Below are 27621 nucleotides of genomic sequence, written 5' to 3'. Positions count from 1 at the left end.
GGGGATGCGGATGCTGATGCGTTCTGGTGCACAGATGCGGGAGGATGCTACCAAGAAGTGCTTCCTTCTCCTGCAAATGCACACGGGGTGCTTGGGAGAGCATCTGGGTGCATCCCGTGAGTATACAAATGCTTTGGGCGGCTAGCCACTAAAGTGACTTAATAAAACATGTGCTTAATATTTTTATTATTATTTCTTTTTCTCCTATTTGTCTCACAACTCTAAAACAGCCTTAAAAAAGGCCATTCATTGCCCATTCTTCCCATTTTGTTTGCAGTTGGGCTCTCTTCTCATTTGGTCTCCATTGTGCCATTTTGAAAGCAAGGTCATTAGTTTTGAAGAGGATCATTCGTAGGGTGTCTATTGAGCTTCCACAAAGGATGGTTAAGCATCTAAGGTAAGCATTCAATCCATTTCGTGAGTTTTTTAATGATAGTTTTTAGATCTTCATGAATTTTTCAAGTTTTAGAAGAATGTTTTCAAGATTTTTCTTTTTTTTTAAAGAAATGAAGGAAAATTTATAGCCATCTTTTTTTAGTATTTTTTTATTGTATATTTGCACTTGTATGTTTCACGTTCATAGTTTTTTTAAACATTTCTAAGTTAAATTTTTCTATTTTCTTATTAGATTCACAATTTCTATTGTGCAAGAATGGCCACTACTGATAGTCAAAGTTCAGCAGCAGGGCAAGAACGAAGTGATAACTTCAATATTGATGTGGCATCGCCATTATGGAGACACACCACAAGATCATCACAGGTTTCCGGAGGTGGGTCATACATTTAGAGATGCAATGTATGTCACAGTAAACCATTCAACAACTCATATTCTCGGGTCAAAACTCATTTTATGGGCCCTATCAATAAAGGAATATCATTGTGCAAGGGAAGTAAAGATGAAAAAAGGTTGAGCGGTGCAAAGTTAGCCGGATTCATAAAAGAACAAGAGGTTCCTAATCAATTAGTGAGAAAATCAAAAACAAGTTTGTACAAACCTTCATCTACAAAGTGCAAAGTGAATGTGCCCATCGATCATGTTGCATCCTCCAAACATCCATTCTTGGAAGTGGGAGAGGAGGATGATGAAGTAGAAGTTATCACTCGCAAAAGAGGTCCATTGGATCAAGCATTCAAAATGGAGGCAAGAGACATTGCTGATAAAGCAATTGCACGTTACCTTTTTGCCAATGGTCTTCCTTTTGATTTGTTAAGATCACCATATTGGAAGGAAATGGTTGCAGCCATCCTTAGAGAGCCAACTGATTACATTAGCCCCGGGTTTGAAAAGGTGTGTACTACTCTTTTGCAAAAAGAAAAGACTTCTATAGACAAAGCTCTTCAACCAATTAAGACATCTTGGAAAACTTCCGGCATAACTATTGTGTTTGATGAATGGAAAGACACAAGAAACCGATCATTGATAAATGTGATTGCAATGTCCCCTAAAGGGGCAATGTTTTTGAGGGCTATTGGTTGTGAAGGACAAGTTAAGGATTCACAATTCATTTCTAGAATTCTCATTGAGGCAATAGAGATTGTGGGTAGTGAGAATGTGGTCTAGGTGATCACAGTTAATGCCACGAATTATAGGGGTGTAGGTGCTTTGGTTGAGTCTCGGTACGACCATATTTTTTGGACACCATGCACAATATACTCTCTCAACTTGGTCATGCAACAAATTAGCACCCAAATAGATTGGGTGAAGCAAATATACGAAGAGGGAGAGGAGATACAAATGTTTGGGACAAACCACCACATGTCGCAATATATATTCAAATCATTCTCCAAGTTGGAGTTGTTGAAGGTAGATTTAAAATTGTAATTACTTAGTTTCATTTATTTATTTATTTTGAATAAGTTTTATTTTCATGTTCAATTATCAAATTTCTTGTTTATAACTTCATTTTGTATTTGATGTCATATTGTCAACTTGCTTATAGGTTAGAGAGATCAGATTTCCACAATCCATTAGAATTGTTAATTATTGCTTCTGGATTAGATTGTGTTGGAATTTTTACCATTAACATTTCGAATCACACTTTATTATTTTTTGCAGCTCTTGCTCTCTCATCCTGATGATGAATCACGTAGTGTGATTCGAAACGTTGATGGTAAAAATTCCAACACAATCTAATCCAGAAGCAATAACTAACAATGCTTATAGGTTGCTGAGACTAGATTTGCATCTCATACTGTTGTTCTAAAACAACTCCTCAAGGTACAATCAGCATTGGGCCAAATGATTATTTGTAACCAATAGACTATATGGAAGGCTTCAAATTCAGAGAGAGCCTTGAAAGTTAGGGGTATGATCTTGGATGAGCATTGGTGGGCTCGTGTGCAATTTGTATTGGATTTCACTGAGCCTATCATGATTATGCTACGCTTTACCGATATAGATGCACCTTGCTTGGGGGATGTGTACGATGGCATGGACACCATGGTAGAAAAGGTAAAGCTTTCCATACAAGCACATGAGACTAACCTTGCAGAATGTGAAGCCATGTGCAAAAAGGTGGAGGATATCATTCATCCTTGTTGGGAGAGGATGGCTAGCCGATTGCACCTTCTTGCATATGCCTTGTCTCCAAGGTACTATAGCCAAGAAATACTTGCTATGCTGGATAGAAATGCAGCATATGTAGATGAAGAAGTTGCTACTGGGTGCTACATTGCATTTGCAAGACAATTCCCAGACGATGAAATGCACAAAAAGGTGAGGCAAGAATTTGGCTTATTTTCTTTAGGATCAAAACTTTCTCCATATGCAATAAAGAACCAAAATGACATGGGAGCTATCACATGGTGGTACATGTATGGTTAACCATTTAAGCATCTAGAACCTCTTGCAATCAAGATCCTCTCACAAGTAAGTTTTCATTTATTTATTTATTTAGCAATTGTATTCTACACTTTAGTGTTTTAACATTCTCTAATTTATTTTTCGTTTGTATGTTTAATTTTAAATTTTTATGAACACTATTCAGGTTGCAAGTTTTTCTGCTGAACAAAATTAGAGTACATACTCCTATATCCATTCAATGAAGCGCAACCAATTAGGCTCAAAGAAAGGTAAGGACTTGGTTTATATACATACCAACTTGCATCTTTTGTCACATAAGGAGGATGGATACAAGGGTGGGTCAACCAAGCTTTGGAATGTAGCCCCTGAGTGTGCAAACTTGGATGCAACACTTCATGATCTTACTATGATGACGGATGATGATGTTGATAACATCATAGCACGTGCATCTAGCACAATTGGAACCATGCGTGGTTCAAATGAACTTGCAAGTGTTGCAGCAGGAGAAGATGATGAGAATGTGGATTTTTTTGAGAATCCTTATGATTCTGAATGACTAAATGTGATTTGTGAATCTTGAGCCTTGACTCTTGATTGATCAACATTGAACCATGAACTATGTTTTGATTTTGTAATTCGAATTGCATTGGAATCTTGAACTTGAGTAATTACTCATTAGACATTACTATTATTTTAATTTGATTATGATAATGATTCAATGAATGATTTATTTTTGTATATTTCTTGTATTTTTTTGCATACATAAATTATAGTTGACAACTTTACATATATATATTTATGTATGGATGCATCCAAAATCCCAAAAAAAATCCGTGCATCCATGCATCAACATCAGAATTAGAATCGATAACTTAGACTCATTTCCTGTGAAGTGTGCCACGAACCCTGAAGATACTACTTCCAGCCATTGTAGCGAGGGTAGCAATGGAACCCCCTTTTTGTATCAAAGCATTTATTCTCTCCTGCTGGTTAATTTCTTCACTAGTCACTATAGGTACTTGTACTTCGTCGTCATCACGAAACACCTCAATGTAATGAATCTTTCCCTTCCCAAGGCAGCAATGACCTGGTCCCTATGGTTCCTTGCATGTGAAATAGATCTTTTTCCTTTGGTGCTCTTGCCAAGAGTCTTCATCCAACAGGGTTTTTTCTTTGAATTGGCTCCTTGTCTTTGTCTTCTTATAAGGACGGTGTTGGTGTAGCTACATGAGTTTTGGAGGAAGATGCGGCCATGTCATGCACCTTCTTAATAGCTTCATTGAGTGCACATAGGTTGAACCCTTTGATCCAGCCTCTCAAAGGGTCTCTTAGCCCATCTATGAATAACACGATTCACCATCTTTTAGAGATGTCTATGACTAGTATTGACAGCCTTTGGAACTCAATGATGTAATTGTCTACCGTACTTGTTTGCTTTAGCTAAGCTAGATATCTTTGAAGTTTAGTTCAAGATCCTTCCCATCGAAATGGTCAATGAGTCTCTCAGTAAACTTGACACAAGACGTTACTTGGTTGTGGCAGAGTGTGACCAATCCATGGTGCCACCACTTCACCACTCCTTCCAAATGGAGTGTTGCAAACTTATTTGCTTCCTCTTCGGGCATCGAGTTGAGTTGAAAATAGGTGTCTGCCTTTAGAACCCATGTCTGTGGAGTAATGGCTCCAGATCCATCAAATGGTGATAAGTTTACTTTTTCAATCTTTCTCCTGAGATCATCATTAAAATAACCACGATTTCCCCCATTTGAATATCTCATTCTTAGATAAACATAGTCTCCATAAGATATATCATCTTCCATATTCACGTTCCTCCAATCTTCCCAAAGTTCTTCTTGCATTTCCTAAAAAGTGGGCTCTCTTTCTTTGCATGGTACTTTCTCCCTTGGAAGAAAGATGGGTATTGAGGGTTGAGAGGGAGAGGGTTGAGAGTTTGTCCTTCCTGTAACAGAGTCGTTGCTGTGCCCATTTTGTTCTCCTATTGTCTTTCCTTTGGCCAATTTTTGTAGTGTTTCCTGCATAAGCCTTTGGGTTTCATTGATTTGAACTTGGTTTCTGTTGAGCTCTCTTAAAAGATTCATGAGTTTTGTCAGAGGATCCTGAGGATCTGCCATTCTACTAACAAAGTTATTTCGCCTTCTCCTTCAGGTATAAACTTGCATTCATTGCCACAGGCTAGTAGAATTATTGGCTCTGATACCACTATAATGTTCCAATCTCCGCAGTTGAAGCTGAATGCAATGTATGGATTGAAGAGAGGAGCAACTAAGCCGTATGGTAGTGTACGACTGTCTAAAAGGTTGTACAGTTGGGTCTGAGAGGTTGTATGGATTCAACAGAGAGGTTGTACGGTTGCAGCAAAGGGGTCGTACGGTTGGGCTTGGGGAGGGTAATACGGTGGGGTATGATGGTCATACAATGTAGGAGGCAATTATACGGAGTGTAATTGGAAATGTGTGATGGTGTACGATAGAGGCAAGGATGGTGAGCAAAACATGCAATGACGTTAATAGCCTTCGGTCTGCCAAGTAAGATACACAATAAAGATTGAAGATGCACAAAACATCAATTTGGAATGAAGTCTATATTATAGTTGCAAATAATGATAGTACTCCGATTTTCCAGATCCGAGTCAAACAATACAGATGGAATAGGGTGAGGGTTAAATCCCATTGAAACCAGAGAGAGCCAAGTAGGGAAGATCTTTCACTTCCGAAATGGCGAACAATATTGAACTCCAACAGGAATTTGCAGTACAAAGAAAAAATTCAAATCGCATACCTACTACTACCTACATGTCATGCTTAAATACCCTTCAGAGGAACTTCCCAACGGCTTACAAAGATAGCCGATGGTCATACCTACGGAAACAATTAAATAAAAATGGGTCCGAGATATACTAAATCAATCGACCCATTAACAAAGCTTTGATTAAATATTTATTTTATTACGGGAACATTACATCTTAATCATTCATGGTGCTCAATGGTTTGATTGGTCTTCTCCAAGTATAATCTTGGTTGGTGGTGAAATGGCTGACTTGTTTGCTAATATCCTCACCTCAATGACAATGACTCCAATACTTAGTCACATTATGGTGGCAAAAGGAAACGTCAGTGGTCCTTATGATTTATGTATAAGATAAAACTGACTACTCACTTAATATTGCTAAGGATGTATATTTTGTGGAATGGGGAAATAAGTTTTAATCTTTAACTAAAACTTATATAATCATATATTGGTTTTTCAGCCTTGAATTGAGGATATTACATGAATAATAAGGTTCAAAGGCAATGTTAGGAATAGTTTGTCACCAATAGTGATGACCCTAACTGAGCCATAGGGATGTTAGCTTGTGCATTTCCACACCAACACCTACATTTGCATGTCTAGATTTTTTGTGACGCCCTACCTCCTCCAGCGACACTATAGTGATTGAGTAATTTTACTTGAATTTTGTAGATGAATTTTGGAGATGAATACTTCAATGAAAGAGAAGCATAAACAGAGGTTGGATTCCCCTTCTCCTATGGATAATACAAGTGTTCCCTTGCCACCGTAAAAGAGACAGACCAAGTAAAAGGCCTCAATTTAGAAAAGTTTGATTTTCCTTAATAGTTTTATGATCCCTAGGGGCAAATAAAGAAGGCACTATCGATTGTGTATAAAGTAGAGAAACAAAAATCACCATGATTCAGGCAATTTGGGCAATATGGCAATCTAATTCATGCCAGGCGATTTTTTATGAATTGGTGAATCGGATCACCAATTTCTTGGTGTGAAATGCCCAAAATTACCAATCACCCAAAATTGGCCAAAATCGCTCAAAAAATTGGCCACACGAGCTGAAAGTTAGGACTTAAAAACAAAAAAAAAAAATTACAACTTTTTTAATGTTTTTTTTTTACATTTCTCTTTCTAATAACCCTAAAAGGCCTTCTATTTCTTTAAATTGTAGACTTTATAAAAATGCAAGTCTGGGCCACTCTTAGGGTCTGCAAAATTGATGATTTTGAAGGCCATAGTTTAGCAATAGAGTTAGATATCTCATCAAATCATGCTCTACTTTTCAGTTAAGTTTAGTTCATGATTGTTGGATGTTAATACTAATAATGGAATGAAGACTCATGACTTGCATACCACTTTCATGTCTTCATCTAGGTTGTTGGTAAATTTGTATCATTTATTTGCAATTTTGTCCTTTGCTCAAGAGTTTCAAGTGCTTTTTGTGGATGGAAGTTATGTTAACAAAATGAATCTTTCTACTTTTGCATATGATGGTTGTTGATCATTTATGTTTAAGTAGTTTTACTTTTTTTCTTGAGTAAAGCTGATGGCAATGCTTGTGAAGTGATTATAGTTAGATTTGTTTCTTTGCACCTTGTACAATATTTTGCAGATTATTTCAATTTTGTCCCAACATTTGCTTGCAAGAATCCTTGTGTGTGTCAGAGCCTTTAACACCAGCAGGTCCCCTTGAACAAACAGTCGCATGTTCAACTAAGTTCATGCAACACCATTGTGACCCAATAACTAGGTGCTTGAGTTCACCTCTTTCAGCGATAATTGGTTTGTTCCCTGACACACTAGGTGACATCTCATACAATATTGTGTAACCCTACATAAGAGTTGCATTAGCACCACTATGGTGATTACGTTTTGGTTGGTGCCATATTTTTTTCGAAATCACATCTGCCTACATTGATGCTAGAGGATTTGGCACTTAAATCAACTCACAATGCAATGGCATTACTTCCTCCATTAGTCGTTTCTACCACATGCTTTAAGACCTTCCCTATGAAACATGATGATACCATGGAACTCAACTTATTTTAATTTATGTTGCATATCTCTAACAACGTCAATCTATTCTACTCAATTGTTCAATAGTGTTTCCAAAACAGAAAACATAAGAAATGAACTTATAGGATACAAACTTTTGTTTTGTACCTCTTACAATACCCCATCATTTTCAACACTTTCACATTATGCACTTAAGCTATTCTTGATAGATAACAAAAATAGGACAAAAGATGAACATCTTGCACTTGTCCAACCTCTTAAATTTTGTATTGATTATTTGCATAAGATAATTTTAGAGATTTACAACTCTAGCTCGATGACTCTGTTTCTTTCCCCACTTTTTGGCTCGTTCATTTTTGGTTCATGTTTAGGGCCTCATTTTTCCTAGTTCTATGCTATTGTACCAGCTGTATGTTCCAGCCACTTTGATCTATTTCAGGTCATTCATACACATTGCTAGAGTGTCTTTCTTTTTGCTTGATATTTGGACTTGTTTACTTCACTTCCATTCAGAACATTTAAAATTTTATTTATGTCATCTCCAAAACAACTTTATGCCTCAAATCACTCATATAATCAAATACTCTCATAGGGTGTTTTCTCCCTTCATGTCTATCAATAATGCTATGAGCCATTTGTTCAAAATATGAGTGGACTACATTGGAAAGCATCTTTTTAGAAGAAATAAAATATAAAAATAATTAATTAATTAAAAATACTTACAATTGAAGAAAAAATGCTTTTTCTATTCTATTGGTGTGGACCCAATAAAAAAAGTGTGTACATAATCTATATTGTGCACAATATTTTCTTGTGAGGAAGCATAGAAATATAAAAATATAACAAAACATTAGCATTATGTATGCAAAGAATTCATTACCTATAGTACCAAAAAGGAAGACCTCATGCAATGTATGGATGACAAGACCATTAAATTATATAAACAGAGAATTATGTGTGATTTAGATTTTTTTGGAAGACGTGAAAGCATGGGAATTAACTCTCATTTCAATGCAGCTTGAGCTAGATGTTTTTGGTTCTTTATCAATCATTGCGGCAGTCCTAGTGGTTTTTGAAATGGGATTTAGGTTTCAATTTTCCTATAGCTACAAGATCCTCTCATACCTGTGAAAGGATAAATTTTCATCTAAGTACTATAAATCAAAAAGTTGAATAATACAATTGATATGAATAACAGAATATTGTGGACCTGAGTAATACCTTTTAAATAGGAGCAGAAAATGATTAATAATAGGAACCAAATATGATACGATACAGACACCAACAGCTCCTGTTGCAATAAGAACATTTCCTGAATTATTTGGAAAGGATAAAGCGAGTGATAAGCATAGCAACAAAATCGCAACTGTAATGCAGAGTTGAAGCAGGCGGGACTTCTTGTTCTCTGGAAGCCAACAATAGATTGTATGCCTAATGGGAAACTCCAACATTGGAACTGACAATGCTAGATACACTGCAAGAAAAAAAACCAAAAAATCCAATTGGGGGTTATTCCACTTGTAACACAATGTCAATATTAACCTCACCCCTCATTTATAAAGAAAAACAATTATGTTAATCAACTGCCATTTCTACAAGCAAACAATAATTGAAATTTGTGGATTTGAAAGTATTCACCAAATTATTTAATTACAAATAAAAAGCAATAATGTTTAAAAGAAATAAGCTAAGTTGCCGATTCAGGTTCGGGGACGGGTTCAGGTCCGGGGTTTAGTTCATGGGTTCAGGCAATTTTTTTTTTCCCATTTGGGTTCGTGGGTGGGTTCGTTAGTATATATATATATATATATATATATATATATGCAAAAAAAATATACTCATATAGTTGTAAAAGTAAAACTAAGTCATTCCATAGTATGAATATATCAATGTTACTTGATTATTGATCAATGCCAAATGTCAAAGATAAACATTAAATACTCACTCATTAATCTATGCTAATGTTGTAAATAAAATCATACATTGAATTATTAAAATGCAAAATGGAATTTCAAAACATAGACTACTTCATCAAATTGATAGATAATAAATTATGACTTAATAAAGTTTGAAACTGTTAAACATAGTGATAAATCATAAATGACTCAATGAGTCAATGAAAAATGTTTAAACATAGTTTATCAAAGATGCAAATGCCCTTCAAGGGTCAAATGGGTCATCAAAATATGAGGGATCAATGGCTTCATCCTCATCTATATCATCGACATTTTCCACATCATTGGAACCCAAACCGGTTCCACTAGCCCTAGATGCAGCCACATCCTCCTCCTCGTCCTCCTCAACATCTAGCAAGGCAATTCTAGATATATCTTGGACAGTCATATCCAAGTTAGAAGTCTCAGGTAGTACATCCCACAACTTCTCTGGTCCCTTCCTATATCCTGAATCCTTGCTTGATAAAAGGCGCCAGTTGTTGTGAATAAATACCAAGTCCTCTGCTTTCTTCGAACCCAACCGGTTACGCTTCACTGAGTGGATAAAGGAGTATGTACTCCAATTCCGCTCAGCAGCAGAAGAGCTTGCAACCTAGAGAGACAACCAACAAATTTTTAAAAATTAGCTAAGTAATTTTACAATACAATAGGAATTTAAGAGTGCTAATTCGACAAGCTAAGTGGCCATAAGAAAAGGAAAAAAAACTTAAATACATACTTGTGACAAGATCTTAATGGCAAGAGGTTGGAGGTAAATGTAACTTTCCCCATGTAAGTACCACCATCCAATGGCATCCAATTTACTTTGGTCATTGATTGCATCAGGCTCTGCATTTTTGTTTGAGACAAAATCAACAAACTCTCTCCTAACATTTGATGCCACATCAGGATCACTAAAGAGCTTGTTAAGTGCCCTCTTATACCCAGCAGCAACTTCAGGATCTCTATATGGTGCCACTCTACCAGGAATAGCAAGTATCTCACTGCTATAATATCTAGGAGAAAGTGCATATGCCAAGAGGTGTAAAGGTGTAGTCATCTTGTTCCAACGATGTAGAACAATTTTCTCCACCTTAGTATACAAGGTATCAGGATCCTGCTCTCTCCTCTGAATGACCTGGGATGTCAAATGAAAGTTATCTTGATGTAGTGTTAATAACTTAATTAAAATCAAAAATCAAAATTTCTCGATAAACAAGGATGAAGTATTGTATAAAAATTTAAAATTACTGATTTCATTCTTTCTAGCATAGAGTCCATGGCATCATATATGTTCCCCAAACAAGGCTCATCCGTGTCGGCATACCGAAGCATAGACAATGATGGGCTCGGTGAGTTCTAATGCATATTCCACCCTATTCCAAAAATTATCACTCAAGATCAAATCCTTTACAGTTTTGGCCTTTTCTGTATCAGCTTGCTTCCATCCACCCCATTTGTTGCTAATAACCATTTGACCCAATGCCTCTTTCACCCTCACCAGTCGTCTAAGGACGATTGTGTGTGAAGCAAACCTTGTTTCAGCAACCTATTACCATGTTAATTCAAATTGTAAGTTAATATGATAAGTTGATAACACAAAAATTTAAGAATATGTATTAAATTTTGTAAAGTATGACACAAAAATTAATATTGTAAATGACACTAAATAAAGTTTAAAATTTACCTTCAATAATTCCAAGCGAAAGAAAGTTCTGAAAATTGCTTGTGACATATGGTGGTTTGTCACAAACATTTGGATCTGCTCACCCTCCTCATACACATTTTTCATCCATTCAATTTGGCTGCCCATTGTTTTCATCACCAAGTTCAAGGTGTGGACAGTGCATGGTGTCCAAAAGATATGCTCATATCGTGCTTCTACCAAAGCACCTGTAGCCTTACAAACTTTAGCATTGTCCGTTATTACTTGGACAACATTGTCAACTCCCACAGACTCTATGGATTCAATGAGAAGTTGGGCAATAAAATTTGCATCCTTTACTTGCCCTTCACAATCAACCGCCTTCAAAAACATTGCCCCCTTGGGGCAAACAACAATCACTTTTATTAATGGACGGTTTTTGCAATCTTTCCATCCATCAGAGACAATGCTCACCCCCGTTTGGATCCAAGAATCTCTTATTGGTTTGAGGAGGTTTTCTACATTCTTTCTCTCCTTATGCAATATGGTGGTTCTCAACTTTTCATATCCAGGGGATTGGTAACCATGAGGTGCATTATTTATTGCTTTCACCATCTCTCTCCAATAAGGCGATCTCACTAGATTGAATGAAACACCATTTGTAATGAAGCAACGCCCAACCTTTATGTCAGCAATTTCTCTCTTGTCATTTTCAAATGCCGTATCTAATGGGCCTCTCTTGCGGGATGCGGGTGTTTCTATTTCATCTTCATCCATAGATGGGGTAGGTAGGAAGGGATGTGGTTTACTAATTGTTTGAGAAGGTGGTGTTGGTGGTATTTGTTTTGACTTATCTTTTTTTGCCTTTGACACTAACCTATCAGCCTCTTCTTGTTCTTTTAACATGCTTGCTATTTGAGGAGCCCGCAACCCTTTTTTACCTCCCTCTGGGGGCCCCTCACACATGGAAATCCCTTGACCTGGTGGACCTATCAAATGATGTTTAACCCGAAAATAGGAACTTCTATATTGGTTTTGGCAAAAATTGCATTTCCATATATACCCTCCCCCACCAGCACATTGCTCAATTCTTGTTGTATACTTCCACAAAGGAGAGCCTTTATCAATTTTAAATCTTTGGGATCCCACCCCACCCACTGAACCCTGACTACTCATTCTTGAATTCTTGCAATCTATAAAAACAAATTTAAAAAAATATTTCAAAACTTATACAAAACTTGATAAAAATTTAGAACAATAAATATAAAAAATTTAAAAAACTAAAAACAAACTACGAAAGAAGCAAAAGGAAGGATCAAATGCATACCTGGAACACTCAACACTGATTATTTGAAGGATTTGAGACTCCACAAACAATCTCTACAACCTTCTCTTCAAACTTGCAAAATGGCCACACCAAAATGAGAGAGCAAAATGACAAAACAAATGAGAGATTAGATGAATGAAATGCATCTAATAGGCCTTACTTTAGGGTTTGGCAAAAAAAATAATGAAAAAAACATAATTTTAATGCATTTTTGGGCCACTTTTTGGCCCCACCTACCGCGGGTCCGCCTGGATTCACCCGGGTCCGCGACGGGTCCGGGCAGGGTCCGCATTTTGGCCTGCGGGTGCACTGACCCAGGCGGACCCGCAGGCCAAAATGCGGACCCTGCCCAGACCCGTTGCGGACCCGGACTCGAGCTCCAAGGTGTGAATCCGGTAACATCGGAAAAAAGAGCAATTACAATTGTAGACATCTAAAAGTGGCTAATACACAAGGTTGCACAGGGACGGGGGTACTTAAGTGCTTAGGGTACAAGTATGACTATTTTTCAAAATGTGGGACGAGTGTACTTATGCACATCAATTTCTTTAATATAATTTAATATTTATAGAAATATGAGTCATAAGAAAGGTTTTTCAAAACAAGAACAGTAATAATGTTTGTAGATGTAATATATTGTTTTCAGTCTTAGATTTGCACTATGTTTATAATAATAATATATGCTAACGTTTAGATGCATAGCAGAGAAGGAAGACTTTAAAAATGAACAAGATCATAAATCATATAACAATGACATATTGCAAATGATAAACTAATGATTTGAATAGCGATAAAGTTTATTGTTAATCAGTACAATATTGTATCAAAGTTTTAGATGATTGTGTATTGAATAAAGCTTGATAAACAAGAAGTTGACACAAACAAAAAACTAAAACAAAAATCACAAATCTTAGTCAAGGTCCTTAGCTATGATGCTCTCTACTGAGTACCCAATACTTGGGTACATGTACTCAATACTTGGGTACATGTACTCAATACTTGGGTACATGTACTCAATACTTGGGTACGAGGGTATGTGTACTAGGGGTGTGGGTATGCATACCCATGCAACCTTGTTAATACATTTTCTATCTTGTCATATCATCACCTTGTTTATTCTTCTATCCATATTACTTCAATATTTTTAATTTTTTAACTATGTTAACATTTCTTCTATTTATTGAAGGATTTCTAACTTTATTGTCATTTTATTTCTATTATTCATTAAATAATTTTTCATATTTAACTAATTCATCATTTTCCTTCTACTATTAATTAATAATTATATTATTTAACAAATTCATCTTTTGGCTTAAATAATTTTTTAAAATTTATTTAAATAGTTTACATTTCATCTCAAGATTAAAAAAAATTCAAATAATTATTTTTATTTCTCACCTTGCATAAATACATCAAATGTTTTCTTTATTTCCTCTATGTATTTTTGCACTCTTTTAATCCTTCCACCTCATCAATCTATGTGCTAATTTTAAGTCCTTCCATCTTGATCTTTCTAATTAATCTCCACCACTGATTAAATGTTACGTGAAGCATGTTTACCGTACTGGGGTAAAGAAATTAATGCATATAGACAATGGATCATAATAGCAGAATTTCTTATATTATTCACATACGCCAAAGATATTACATTATGCTTCTGATGATAAGATGATTACAATGATTACCCGGAGGGTGTATATATTCATCCTGAGGAACCTTCCCAAAGGGATCCGTCAGCCACATACAACATGTCGGCTATAGAATAAGAACCTTTCCGATACCGACAACATACATCTTGACACGAACCTTCCTGATACCAACGACATACATCCTGACACGAACCTTCCCAATACCGACGACATACATCCTGACATGAACCTTCCCGATACCAACGACATACATCCTGACACATACCCTGTCGGCTACACAGTATTTACCGACAACAAAGCATATCAATAAGACCTTCACTCATTCATTTTCCCTAGCTAGCACTTTAATCATCAAATCACTAGCATTTTCATGAGCATTATCATTGTCAAGCATCAAGTCTTCATACTATCATGTTACCATCAAGGTTATGCTACAAATCTAAGAGCAAAATCTACATCAAGCATTCAACTATCTATCAAGTAAATAATGAATCAATCTAGGGTCTTTGCTATGGTATTATTGTTTATCATTTGATTTGTGCACAAATGGCTCCATTGAGTGATTTTCGAAATTGGATCTTGCACTACTTTGTTTCCATCTTGTTTGATTCACATTTTCATTATCTACAATAACACAATAAACAAACATTAAAAATTCTTTAGAATTGAAAATTAGTACAATACACTAGGTTATCATGACATCTCTAAGCTTTCAAAAAACTCAAGAGGAATCCAAAAGAATAACATTCTTGGCTAACAGTCTAGTGGTTAACAAAATGGGTTATTTTTTAGTTATCTTGAAATGCATAATTTGATAGCTATAGAATGCATCTTGTAAATCTAGAATAATAAGTATTCATTTTCTTTCCAGCTAGAAGCTCATTACTTAGTTTGAGAACATTACATTAGAAGAATAATTGAAAACTAAGAAGAGAAAGTTCAGTTGTTGTCGATAAAGTTATAAAATAGCCGATGGGTAAATCAGCATGTAGTCAGTAATTATTATGTAGCCAACGAGTAGGAGTAGGATTAATTATATCCGAATAGGTGTGACGGTTGAGTCACCCCTTCGGATATAATTATGTACACCGTCCGGAATGGACTTTGGATCATGGGTGTAATCACATTGGAAGCACTATGTAATCTCTCTAGCAACAGTGCCAAATGTTTGCCGTATGGGGTAAATAGTTTAATGCATACAGACAATAGACAAGAACATGTAACACATGTAATAGACTGTACGACGTACGACTTCATAAAGAAGAAGTATTAAGCCCGTACGACCAGTAAGACAAACATCTTGGTATGTGACTAGTCCAGAGGAGCAAATAAGGCCGTACGTTTCACTATTGGACAATTACAGGAGGGATCGATAAATACAGCAGAAGCCAGAAGTCCTTCATAAAGTCTTGAAGGAGGGTCATATGGATGCCAGGGAAGGAGAAAAATTTGTGTGTACAGAAAGATAACTAACCTAACTTAGTAGAAGAACAAATGGAGTCTGCAGGAAAGAGGCAGTGGAAGAGAAACTTAGAGGAAGAATCTTCAGCTGGTATGAAAATGTCGTCCGCAGGTAATTAGAGTGAAGGCACTAGCAGTAGCAGCAAGTAGAAGCACAAGGCGCAAGCACATGCACCTGCAACTGCTGAAATCACACCGCATAATATAGCATTCGAAGGACTAAGTGGTATGGAATGTAGAAAGTGGTGGAAGGAAACTCCTGACGATCATCCAATAAAAGCCAGCATTAGAAGGGCACAAGTGGAATGGGCAATTTAGATGCTTGTTTTTTGCATCTGGGACTACGAGCATTTCTTGCACACCATGATTGAGACTTATGGCAGGGCCTCTCGGAAAAGCTCATTCCCATACCTGGGAAGAGACCTGGTAATCTCATTCAAAGTAGTAGATTTCACACGTGTGTTTGGCATACCAGGGCCGCTAGGAAAAAAGGTATAGCCCGAGAAGATTACCAAAGAGGTAAAAATGTTTTTGACTGGTATGCGGAGACATGGCTGAAGCAAAATAGAAAGTATTGGCTGAAACATCAAAAGGTAGTGGACTGAGGAAAATAGACATCTAGGAGGGATTGTGGCGATGCTTGATGGATTTATTCAAGAGAAGACTTACTGGATCAAGTAGGGCATATGATATCTCCTTTCCACAGGTATCCATGATGAACGACATAATGAATGGGAAGGTGTATGATTGGGCATCCATGCTGGCTGAACGCATGCATGAATTTATGACACTCCAGCATAAGACATTTTATATGCCGCATTATGCCATAGGCTTCTTTCTCGATGCTACAGGGTGAATGATTCTAGAAGACAGGTTGGAGGCGAGACCCAGACCATTAGCCCCCAGGGAACCTCCTATCATGTAGTGGAAACACTTAGACACAGCCAATGGGCAAAAGGGCACTGCAAGGCAAAAAAGACCCTAGCTAGATATAGGAGGTGATACAGACAATGGACGGCAGGAGACATCTTCCGAGGAGAATAGCACAGGAGAGGAGGAAGGGGAAGACGATGATGAAGAGGTTAAGATTGTCACAACCACCCCCTTGTTATTTCCGCGCCCTACACTATCTGCCACTTCCTGCCTAGTCCCAACAGGTGTGCACATGGCTTATATACCAAGATTTGGACAGACATGACAGCCGATAGTGATGAGTACAGCACCATAGTAGGCAGTTACAGTAGTTGCACCCTGGCAGCACGGGGTAAGACCTCCCCTAGTCCGACTGTTCAGACCAGCAGTTGGGTTTGCCGTGTGATTTGCATGGGTGGTAGAACTCGTCAACCGAGAAAGTATGCCAGATCCTGCCGAAGCACAACCAGTAGCAGAAATTGTGGCACCTATAGCAGAGAGTGTACCAGAGGAGAGAGGAGACTACCATGGAGGTACCCGAAGTACTAGTACCAGAGATAGCAGAGAGCCAGAATATGTCTGGTGTGCACTTGGAGGTAGTGGATTCAAATGCAGTAGTTACGATGGATTCAACACTCTTAGCATCACCTGAGCAAGATAGGGAGAGTCGAACTTAGAGGCTGAGTACCTACTTAAGCATGCAGTTTCACCGTACTCTAGTACCTCAGGTGGCCCACATGCAGACACCTACGCGGGACAAAATTCTGGAGGAAAACACTTTGCAGGCACAGGAAGCGGAGCCAGTATAGGATGTGGGACTGTCACATAGCGCTGTTGAGCATATGATAGAAGTAGTAGAAAAGGTTGTGGGGGTACAGCAAGAACACCCAATGGCATTAGAAGCAGTGGAAACATTCTTTGCTGATATAGCCACTCTAGCGACTCGGGCTCGTTAGGTGGTGGCATCTACCGAGGCGCAGGCTGTAGACTCAGTGGTGAAGGAGCTGGAGGGAGTGGTATCTTTTATGAGATCAGGATGCCCGACGGCCTTTATAGTTTTCTTTAAGGATAGAGGTTAGCCAAGCGTGGAAACTACACAAATGCATCAGGATTGGACCACCAAGAGGAGTCCGAGCTTGGAGAGCCGGATAGAGACATTGACTCAAAAGATTGTGCAAATATACATAGAGGCATATTACACCCTTCAGAGGAGCCAGGCAGATCAGGTAGCAATTGAGAGGGCTCGGGAGGAGTCAGTTGCCAGGTTAGCTGCGGAAAGGGCGGCCTGGGAATCCAAGAGGGCAGCCTTGCTAGAAAAATAGAGTCAGTTATAGCAATTGGTAGTAGAGAAAGAGAAGCTAGCAGATGAGAAAGAAAAGGAATTGAGAGAGATTGCTGGGATGTAGTCAGCTCTGAAGCTTCAGATGGAAGCGGAAGCCGAATTGAAAGTTCGAAAGGAGGAAGTCTACAAGCTACGGCTGAGCTGAGTGAACTGAGAGCACGGACACCTACCACACCAGGGACCCATCCCCCTACCTAGTATCTATGTATTGATGTAATTAGTTGTGCAATTTTCAATTTTTGAGTTTTGTAATTGTCATCCGAATACGACTTTTTTTTTGGGGGGGATGATGTTGCTAAAGTTATAAAATAGCCGACGGGTAGATTAGCATGTAGTTGGTAATTATTATGTAGCCGATGAGTAGAATTAATTATATCCGAATGGGCACGATGGTTGAGTCACCCCTTTGGAATGGTATATGTACACTGTCCGGAATGGACTTTGGATCATGGTTGTAATCATCATTGGAAGCACTATGTAATCTCTTCAGCATATATGCGAATAATATAAGGAGTACTGTTGTGTTACATGTTCTTGTCTATTGTCTATATGCATTAAACTATTTACCACATATGGTAAACATCAGTTATGATTTTTGTTGTTGAAACTCCCACGTTTTATTATGTTATTATATTATTCAATTGTAATATTTTTGTAGAATAAAGTTATGTCAAAGACTTAGAATGATAGGATAGTTGTTTGGACCTTGAAACGTGTATTATCCTAGGTTGTTAAGGTTGTTAATTTTGATTGGGTAGATTTTGGATTATAAAATTCTGAGGAAAGTAGATTTTTCATGGATTTGCTCGTAGAGGAACCAACCTGATCCCTTGGTCCAAGATCCAAGCTGTAGGTTGACTTAATTATATATCAAGATTCTCCATTCACTCATATTCAAATCAAATCCTATTAAACTAACTCTTTTGTAAACATGTTTCTGAAACAGTCAAATTATTTTAGGAGGTTTGTGATATTTGTGTGAGGTTTGACATCTTTCATTCTAAAGTCTTAACATATATGTTCAGGATAATTATTTATTCTATCAGAAATTTAGGTTCTATTTCCTTGGGCATACATCCAAAAGAGAGAACTCGTGTTTCTGATCTCTCTATTATCTAGCTGAATGCATCATCACTTTTACATATATTTCTCACATTACTATCTATCTGTGTGGAAAAAACTATCAAAGTAACCGAACAAGTGATCCACTCATAAGAAAGAAAAAGGAAAAAGGTTATTTACTGAATTAACTAATTGTGAGCTAAAGTGGATAGCATTAAACAAACAAATTTCTTTGTTGGCAAGTATTTGTATGGACTTGGTTGCTAAATATTACCTGGGTTCAGATTTAGCATTCTTTGTATCATTGTAAGATTTTCAAGAGCTTACCATCAAAGACAATAGCATCATAGCTTAAAGATGATTCATGGGCCCATGGAGATTTGAAGAAAATTCTTGAAGTGTGTCACAATTGAGAAAGAAAATGATGTCAAATCATACAAATAAGAAACAAAACACTCTGGACTTTTGACATACAAGATATTGACAAATTCAAGATACCCTGCCCGACTCCACCTCCCATCCACTTGTTCTGAAGAATGTTATCACTTGTTTGATCCCCATAACGAGCAGCACCAAAGAGCCCAATGATTGCATATACTGTAAATGATATACCTGCAATGTTTTCCAGAACAATTTAATTAGCAAATACATTTATAGAAGACCAATGATTGCATACACTATAAATGATATACTTGCAATGTTTCCAGAATTTTTCTATTAAACAATTATCTAATATCTGAGCTAGAGTAAATCCAGAAGTGGGTTTAATGTTTCAAAAAACATGTGCATGCATGCATATTACTGTGACATAGATAACATAAATGCAACAAAGATGGCAAGTGCAGTTGCATGCTTCTTATTAGCCAACAAATCTCAAGAAAGTCGCAATGTATCAAACAAATTTAGGGCGTTTACTGAATAAAATGCTCTGTTATATAATACTCAGAAGTATATGATTGCTTGGTCAACAAAATAATGTCCTAATTGTCAAAATAGCAGCTGCAGTATTATGTGTTCCAAAAACCTCCTAATTAATCAAAGGTACGTATTTCAAAGACAATTCATTTCTTACAGAGTTTCTGAGAAGACTCATATATGATGACATTAAAATGTAGGTCACTGTCACTATGAGGCTTGCCAGGTGGAAGTTTGAGGACCTCTTACAGGATGGAGCTTTAAGAGTCTTCTGATGGGAGATCTCTTGTAGATTACTTGGGTGAGGGGATCAGAGAAAGAATGCCCTTCAAGATAGCATTGCAGAACTTAATGGTGGAACTCACACAGCAAAGAGAGGATTCCTAGGGCAGCAGAGATACCCGGGACAATGCAGCCATACCACCTGTAGTAGCTGCTACAGCAGCCCCCATTCCAGTTGCTGTTAGAGTTGAGCATCCATACAGCCAGAAGATACAGGATGGAAAAGAATTTAAATGGCTGGAAGGGCCCACAGGGTAGGTGACATGGGTAGAGAGGAAAGGTGATGATAGAGATCCAAATGGAGTTTATCAAAGATTTTGAGCAGACATATACCAGGAACAGCACAGATAAGGAATGGCTTATTTTGTAATCTGTCTTGGACTATTTTTTGATGTATACAGACCTACATGTTGATTACCACTTATCAGACTACTCAGGTAGAAGTATGTAGAATGCATGTATGCTGGTATTTTTGTATTATAATGATGTGAAAAGTTTCACTTGACGTAACAGAATACTATGACACACTTATGATCAGAACATGTTCATATGTAATTTGATTATCTTATATCTAATACAAAAGAAAAAGAAAATTCATTTTAACTTACCACATGAGCATAGTAATCCTAAATTTGGCAAACAACCAATTGCATTACACGGTAACTTTATGAAAATCCAATCCGCCAGTAAAAAGATACATTTATAAAAATGTTTAATCATCTTTTCTAACAAAACATTGAAACACATGAAATAAATAATATTTACAGGCACCATAAAGATGAAAATCAAAGTAACAGAAACGAAGAGAGAATATTTAAATATCTTAAATATTCTTAAGATGAAATCAACAAAAGCAAAAGAAATTGAGGTTTTAATTAAACCATCAAGGATATTGTAGTCTTACAATTTGCTTCAAGATAAAATTGTGTAGAAGATAATTTAATCGCAAATATATGTTCATGTTACAAGTATTGGCGTGCCTCCTTGCCTCAAGAAGTTGTCTAGGAAAGAAAATACTAATAGGTTGCATTGCTAGAAAGAAAACCAAACTACACAAATGAATTTCAAAAATTTGGGAAGAGATGTTTTACTATTCTCAATTGTTTTAGCATTAAAGGAACTAAAGTATGCTTTTTAACTCCTCATTTTTTGTAGTGTTTACTCATCAATTCTACCAGCTGAAGTTTTGCAAGTTTTTTAGGTATTTTTTTTGTGTGTACTTGACAACTAGCTTTACCACTCACTAACTATGTTGTATGTGGGATAAGCACACTTTAGACACTACTATTACAAAAATATGTTTTGGTGGCTTTAGAAGCCATATCTGCATGTTTAAGGTAACAAAAGAACTACGACATTGAAGAAAAAAATTGCAAGGATTTCTAATTGATTCAAAGAGCAAGTTTCTAAATTTCATATTTGTAAGTTAATTATTTTTTCCTTCTTTTTTCAAGGATATAGAATATTTCTAAATTGTTTGGTGTGTTAAACCTTTTACAAAATGTAAAATATACAAATTTTATTGCATTGAATTCAATTTATGTAATATTTTTGCTGATTTACACAGGTGTATGTAAATCATTTCTTTTCCCAAATATTAGGTTTATGTTTTAGGGTAAAGACATGTTATTTTCATTTAATCGCTATATAATGGATTTCATTTCAATTTTTCAAATGCATTTAAATTAATCATTATCTTTTGAAAAAACAACGTTCAAATTGTTGTATTTGTTTTAAGCACTATATTTTTGTTTTTATTATATCGCAGGTAAGTATAGAAAGGCATTTAACTTTGCATCAAGTTTGGAATCAAAAGTGGAAATCATCTCCTTGGAAGTAGACCCCCAAAAAGCCATGACCCCACTTAGAAATCTGTCACCATGGGACCGACTGTGTGGGGTGTGATTTGTACCTAGTTTACAAAGGAGCTAAATGGAGGCATCAATTACCTAATATTCCATGTTGCAAGCACTCCCAATTATAACACCAAGGCAAGTTCAAGTGCCCCAAAAGAAACAAGGGATGAGCAATTCTTGCATTATTGGAAGAGAAGAAATTGGAGAGAGTGAAGGCACAAGTAGCCATTAAAAATAACCATTTCTTCTGATTTGTCAGTAGAATCTGAGGTAATTACAACAAGAATGTGGGATTTGTTGCAATCCATGGATAATGGCACATCCAACTTGAGTATAGCCCAATCACAAGAATTTGTTGTGCCTAGAAACTTACCTTAAGCACAAATTTCATTACAAGGTACAATGTGAACAAGGAGGCACACAGAATGAAAATGAGGAATAGATAATTGTTGTTATTACAATCACCTCCCCTTCAGGGTAGCAAAGAGTCCATATTGAAATTATTTGATGACAACATTAATAGTTGTAGTGAAAGAGTACAAGGTGCCCTCTTCAAAAGAGTTGAGTGGTAGAAGGCTTCAAGATGCTATTGAAAATTACTGGTGGGAATCCGGATGCACAATTCTTTCAAATAGGTGAATGAATGACAGGAACTACACTCTAATCAATTTCTTTGGTGACTTCTGTAATGGCCACCCTAGATTTATTTTTGTTGATTTTGTGTAGAAGGTTTTTTGACTGACAATGCTTTGCTAATACCAATTAAAACAAGCAAGAATATGACCCGATTTATTTCATTCACTCAAAGCAATTACATATCAAGGGAAAACCATCAATTCATCGTCTAAACTGAAATACATGAACCATTACATATTGTTGTTCACAAATCAGGAAGGTAATGACATTCAACTTAAATATTAAGATCAAGAATGCACTTAGCAAAAATAGACCAAACATGAGTACCTTCAGAATTGTGTGTCCTTTTGCTGCTCTGTGCCTGAAAGTTCTATATTAGTATTGAATGCTTATACAAAGAATGCTGCAGGTCTGCCATGATTTCTCAGACATGCCACTATTCACAATCCACAAAACCTAGCTTAAATACTCAAAAATGAAGCATATAAATGTGCTACAGAAAACCTTCAATGCAGCCAGCTCTAATATTAAGACACAAAGTCACGTCAATCACCAAGATGCCCCAGTGTTTGCGGAGATAACAATAACTCCCTATGATAACAACAAGAATGGTTTCCAATGATAAGTCTATGGCTGTAAAATCAATGGTGATGACCAGCAAAGGAATGGACAGCTACAGCTATACTACAATCCAAGCTATGAATAGCCTTGAGCAATGATAGGAATCAATCTTCAAACACTACTCTCAAGCAACATCCAAAAAGTGGGTCATCACAGTCCGCAACACCAAGGGACTTGGATCAAGATGTAAATGAAATGGTTGGTTATTGAATGGATGATAGAAGAAGCATTAAAGAGGGGAATGAGAAACATGGAAGACTGCAATGTACTAGCTCTGATTTGGCACCGTATCCACATTTACACATCACCTTTGTATGACTCCTTTGGTCTCCATTTCGTACAACAGTTACACCCTGCACAACACTTGAATCTCCATATGACATGTGAGGTCTTCACACCATCACTCAATTACAAATGGGGACCCCCTCTTTTCGCTTTGCAGTGAGGTAGTTATCTCGGGTAGTCTTAGTTCAATCACAATTTTCAAGTCTCCAACTCCAAGGAATGAATTTGAGCAATCTCTGTTAGCTAGAGAGTCAAGTCAGTCAAAGATATGAGTGATAGCTAAGGCCAAGCGAGTCAAGGATGTGGAATTCGAGTCAGGAGATTTTTGATGAAATGAATCAGCCAAGGTGTAAAAAGGATGAAGAGAAGATGCAAAACAAGAGCAAATGAAGTTTTAACCTGAAAATGAACACTGCTAGAAGGATGTTGGTTCCTAAAATTTGTCTGAGCTTGAAAATTTTTAGAACCTCCCAAAATCTAGAATCTTTATTATAACTCCTATGAATCTGAAACAACTCTCAAACATCCTGACAATATATACATAAACTATAATTTAAAGTATAACAAAAATATGTATCTTATACATAAATTTTATATTTTATGTATTCCACTCTCCCACTTGACCCTCTTAGTTCACCTTTGCAAAAACACCTTGTACTTGACAAGTGCAAAATCTGCACTTGCCTTTTGTATAAGGTTGTACTTGACTAGTGCAGAATCTGCACTTGTCAACTACAAGCAATAATTTCCCCCATCACTTTCATGCCTTCAAGTGTAAGAGTTCCAAGTGAAAGTTCAAAGACAATGGCGATAAACAAATAAGTTATAAATTTGCAAAACAATCAGTAAGGCCAACATCTTGCACTTGACAACTGCGGAATATGCACTTGCGTTGTACAAGTTTGTACTTGACTAATGCAGAATAGGAACTTGTCATGTACAAGGTTGTACTTGACTAGTAGTGATTCCACATTTGTCAAGTACAAATACTTCTAGCTCCCCTTAATCTACATAGCCACCAAAAGTTGAATTGATGTCTTCTGCCCCTTAACTGCCCCAAGAAAATTGACCAAGGAGAAACTTAATTGGGATATTGTGATGAAAACCAACCATTAATAATATAGATGTGATATTAATTAAATGAAATTCCATGGTATTGTAATGTCCCCTTTATTAAATATCAAAAATTAATGCAATAATTAAACTTAAGTTGTCAAAGTATAATACATTTAATGATGACTTAATTTAATTATTTAACAAAGTACTAAAATGACTTTAATGGTAAAGTTGAAAATTTAATGAACTCATTTCATTATTATTTTCCAGAGTTCAAATCAAATTTATAGGGGAAATAAAAAGACAAAAAAAGGAAAGTCAAGAGACAAACAAGGAAAATGAAGAGTCATTGCAATGGGCTTTAAAAGAAGAGGAGGCTCAATCTGATTATGTTTGGTTTATTCTTTATTATTGTCTTCTCTTGGGAATGCTCGAAGCATTAGCTTTCAATTTTGAAATTTGAGGACAAAATCCTTCAAGATTTCTCGGTGGATTTGACGAAAACCCAATTCATCTTTGAAGGTGGATTCGCAATGGAGTTCACAATTGGGCACATTTGTGAAGTTATAATCTAAAAGACTTCTAGCAATAATAGAGGTATATCATATCTGTTCTGAAAATAAGATTGCAATGATTCATCTTCATATTTAATTTCAGACCTCTATAGTTTATAGCTAAGTTACCGATTCAGATGCGGATACGAGAAGCAGGGAAAAAAAAATTGGATGCATCAGAGTCTAAGTCATAAGGATTTGCAAGAAAATCTACATTCTCATCATCATCTCCTACTGTTGAAAGATCATTTGAACCAAAAAGGGTTCCACTTATGCTAGATGCACCACGTGCCACGCTATCATCTCACCATCTCTAAGTGTAGTAAGATCATGAAGTGTTGCATCCAAATCCACACACTCAGGGGCTACGTCCCAAAGCTTTTTTGTCCCTTCCTTGTAATGATCATTCTTACATGACAAAAGATGCTAGTTGGTGTGGACAAAGACCAAGTCCTCTACTTTCTTGGAGCCCAACTGGTTGCGCTTCATTGAATGGATAAAGGTGTATGTACTCCAATTCCTTTCAGTAGTAGAAGAACTAGCAACCTAGATAGTGGCACAAACATACAAATGAAAAGAAAATCAATTTTAAAAGATGTGTAAAACACTAAATTCTAGAAAGCAAGCGGTAAACATACAACAACAAAAAATTAAAAACTTACTTGTTATAGGGCCTTGATTGCAAGAGGTTAAAGATGCTTGAAAAGTTGACCATACATCTACCACCATGTGATAGCTCCCATTCTATTTTGGTCCTCTACTACAAATGGACAATGCCTTAATCCTGAAGCAAACAGCCTGAATTCTAGCCTCACTTTTTCATGCATTTCTTCCAATGGGAAGAGTCTTGTAAGAGCTTTGTGGCACCCCTCAACAACCTCCTCATCTGCAAATGGTGCAACTCTACCCGACATACCAAGTACCTAAAAGATAAGTTATATGTAAGGAGGTGCAATGGGGTAGTCATCTTCTCCCAGCAATGGTGGATGATTGCTTCCACTTGATTGCATAAGGCTTCGCTTTATGTGGGGTCACTCTCTTGTGCTTGTATAGAATGTTTTACCTTCTCAACCATGGTGTTCATGCCATCATATACATCCCCTAAGCAAGGTGTATTTGTATCATAAAAGCGGAGCATAGTTATGATGGGCTTGGTGAAATCCAATACATATGCCACACAAGCCCACCAACTCTCATCCAAGACCAATTCTCTCCTCTGGTCTCTTTCTAAATTTGAGGCCTTCCATATGCCCCATTGATTAGAGATGACCATTTGGCTCAATGCATCTTTTACCTTAAGGAGTCATCTCATAACAATTGTATGAGATGCAAAACGGGTCTCAACAACCTAAGCAAGTTAACAATATGTCAATTGACAATAAAATTATAAATTTTAACTCAATTACAATTCCATGAAACATTGAAACTTAGTAATTTCAAAAAATTAATTTACCTTCAGCATCTCCAATTTGGAGTGTGTTCTAAACATGGATTCTGATATGTGGTGGTTTGTCACAAACATTCCCCCTCTTGGTATATTTTCTTCAACCAATCTATTTGAGTGTCAATATTTTGCATGACCAAGATAAGGGAGTGTACATTGCATGGGGTCCAAAAAATATGGTCATACCGACTCTCGACCAAAGCACCCACACCCCTGCAATTATTGGCGTTGTCTGTGACCACCTGTACCGCATTCTCACTACCCACCATCTCGATGGCCTCGATGAGAATTCTAGAAATGAATTTGGAATCCTTCACTTCCCCCTCACAATCAACAACCTTCAAAAACATTGCCCCTTGGGGGGCCACTGCAATCACATTAATCAATGGTCGATTTCTTGTATCCTTCCAACCATCTGACACAATAGTTAGACCCAAAGTTTTATAGTTAGACCCAAAGTTTTCCAAGATTTCTTGATTGGTTGAAGGTCTCTCTATATGTGTCTTCTCTTGTTGCAATAGAGTCATATGCACGTTTTCATACCTCGGGCTTGTGTAATCAGTTGGTGATTCTTTGATTATTGCCACCATTTCCTTCCAATATGATGATCTCACCAAGTTAAAAGGAAGCCCATTCACATAGAGGCAATGTGCAATAGATTCATCAACATAGTCTCTTGCCTCCATTTTAAATGTGGTGTGCAATGGGCCTCTTTTGTGGCTTGAAATTCCCACTTCTTCCGCATCCTCTTCTAGTGCAGGTACTTGCAAGAATGGGTGTTGGGAGGATACCATTGGTTCAGTGGGTGCATGCATCTTGCTCTTTGAGGATGGAGCTTGATAGTATGTTTTTATTGATCTTTTGACCAATGGATCAGCAACTTCTTGTTCTCTTACAAATGAAACTATTTCTGCACTAGTCATCCCATTACCATTTTAACCTTTGCACATTCCAAATCCTCTTCTAGTAGGGCCGATAAAATGAAGCTTCACTCAGGAATGTGAGCTATTAAAAGG

At 36.8% G+C, this 27621-nt stretch overlaps 1 protein-coding gene across 3 annotated transcripts in view; it reads right to left on the bottom strand.

Annotated features, from left to right (window-relative positions):
- Positions 1-27621, bottom strand: part of LOC149552056 (uncharacterized) — a 168014-nt gene that overhangs the window by 76085 nt on the left and 64308 nt on the right. For 2 of the 3 annotated variants that reach the window (XM_089789763.1, XM_089789764.1), the window contains exons 6-7: positions 19431-19568; positions 8846-9098 (exon numbers count right to left, since the gene is read on the bottom strand). In XM_089789763.1, coding sequence (XP_089645889.1) covers positions 8846-9098; positions 19431-19568 — 391 coding nt within the window. The remainder of the gene's footprint in view (positions 1-8845; positions 9099-19430; positions 19569-27621) is intronic. The other variant, XM_089789765.1, reaches the window with a different exon arrangement.

This window comes from Cupressus sempervirens, chromosome 6 (genome assembly GCF_028749045.1).
Source record: "Cupressus sempervirens isolate cs-2001-9-10 chromosome 6, ASM2874904v1, whole genome shotgun sequence".
NCBI classification, from domain to species: Eukaryota; Viridiplantae; Streptophyta; class Pinopsida; order Cupressales; family Cupressaceae; genus Cupressus; species Cupressus sempervirens.
This window is presented reverse-complemented; position numbering and strand designations above follow the sequence as displayed.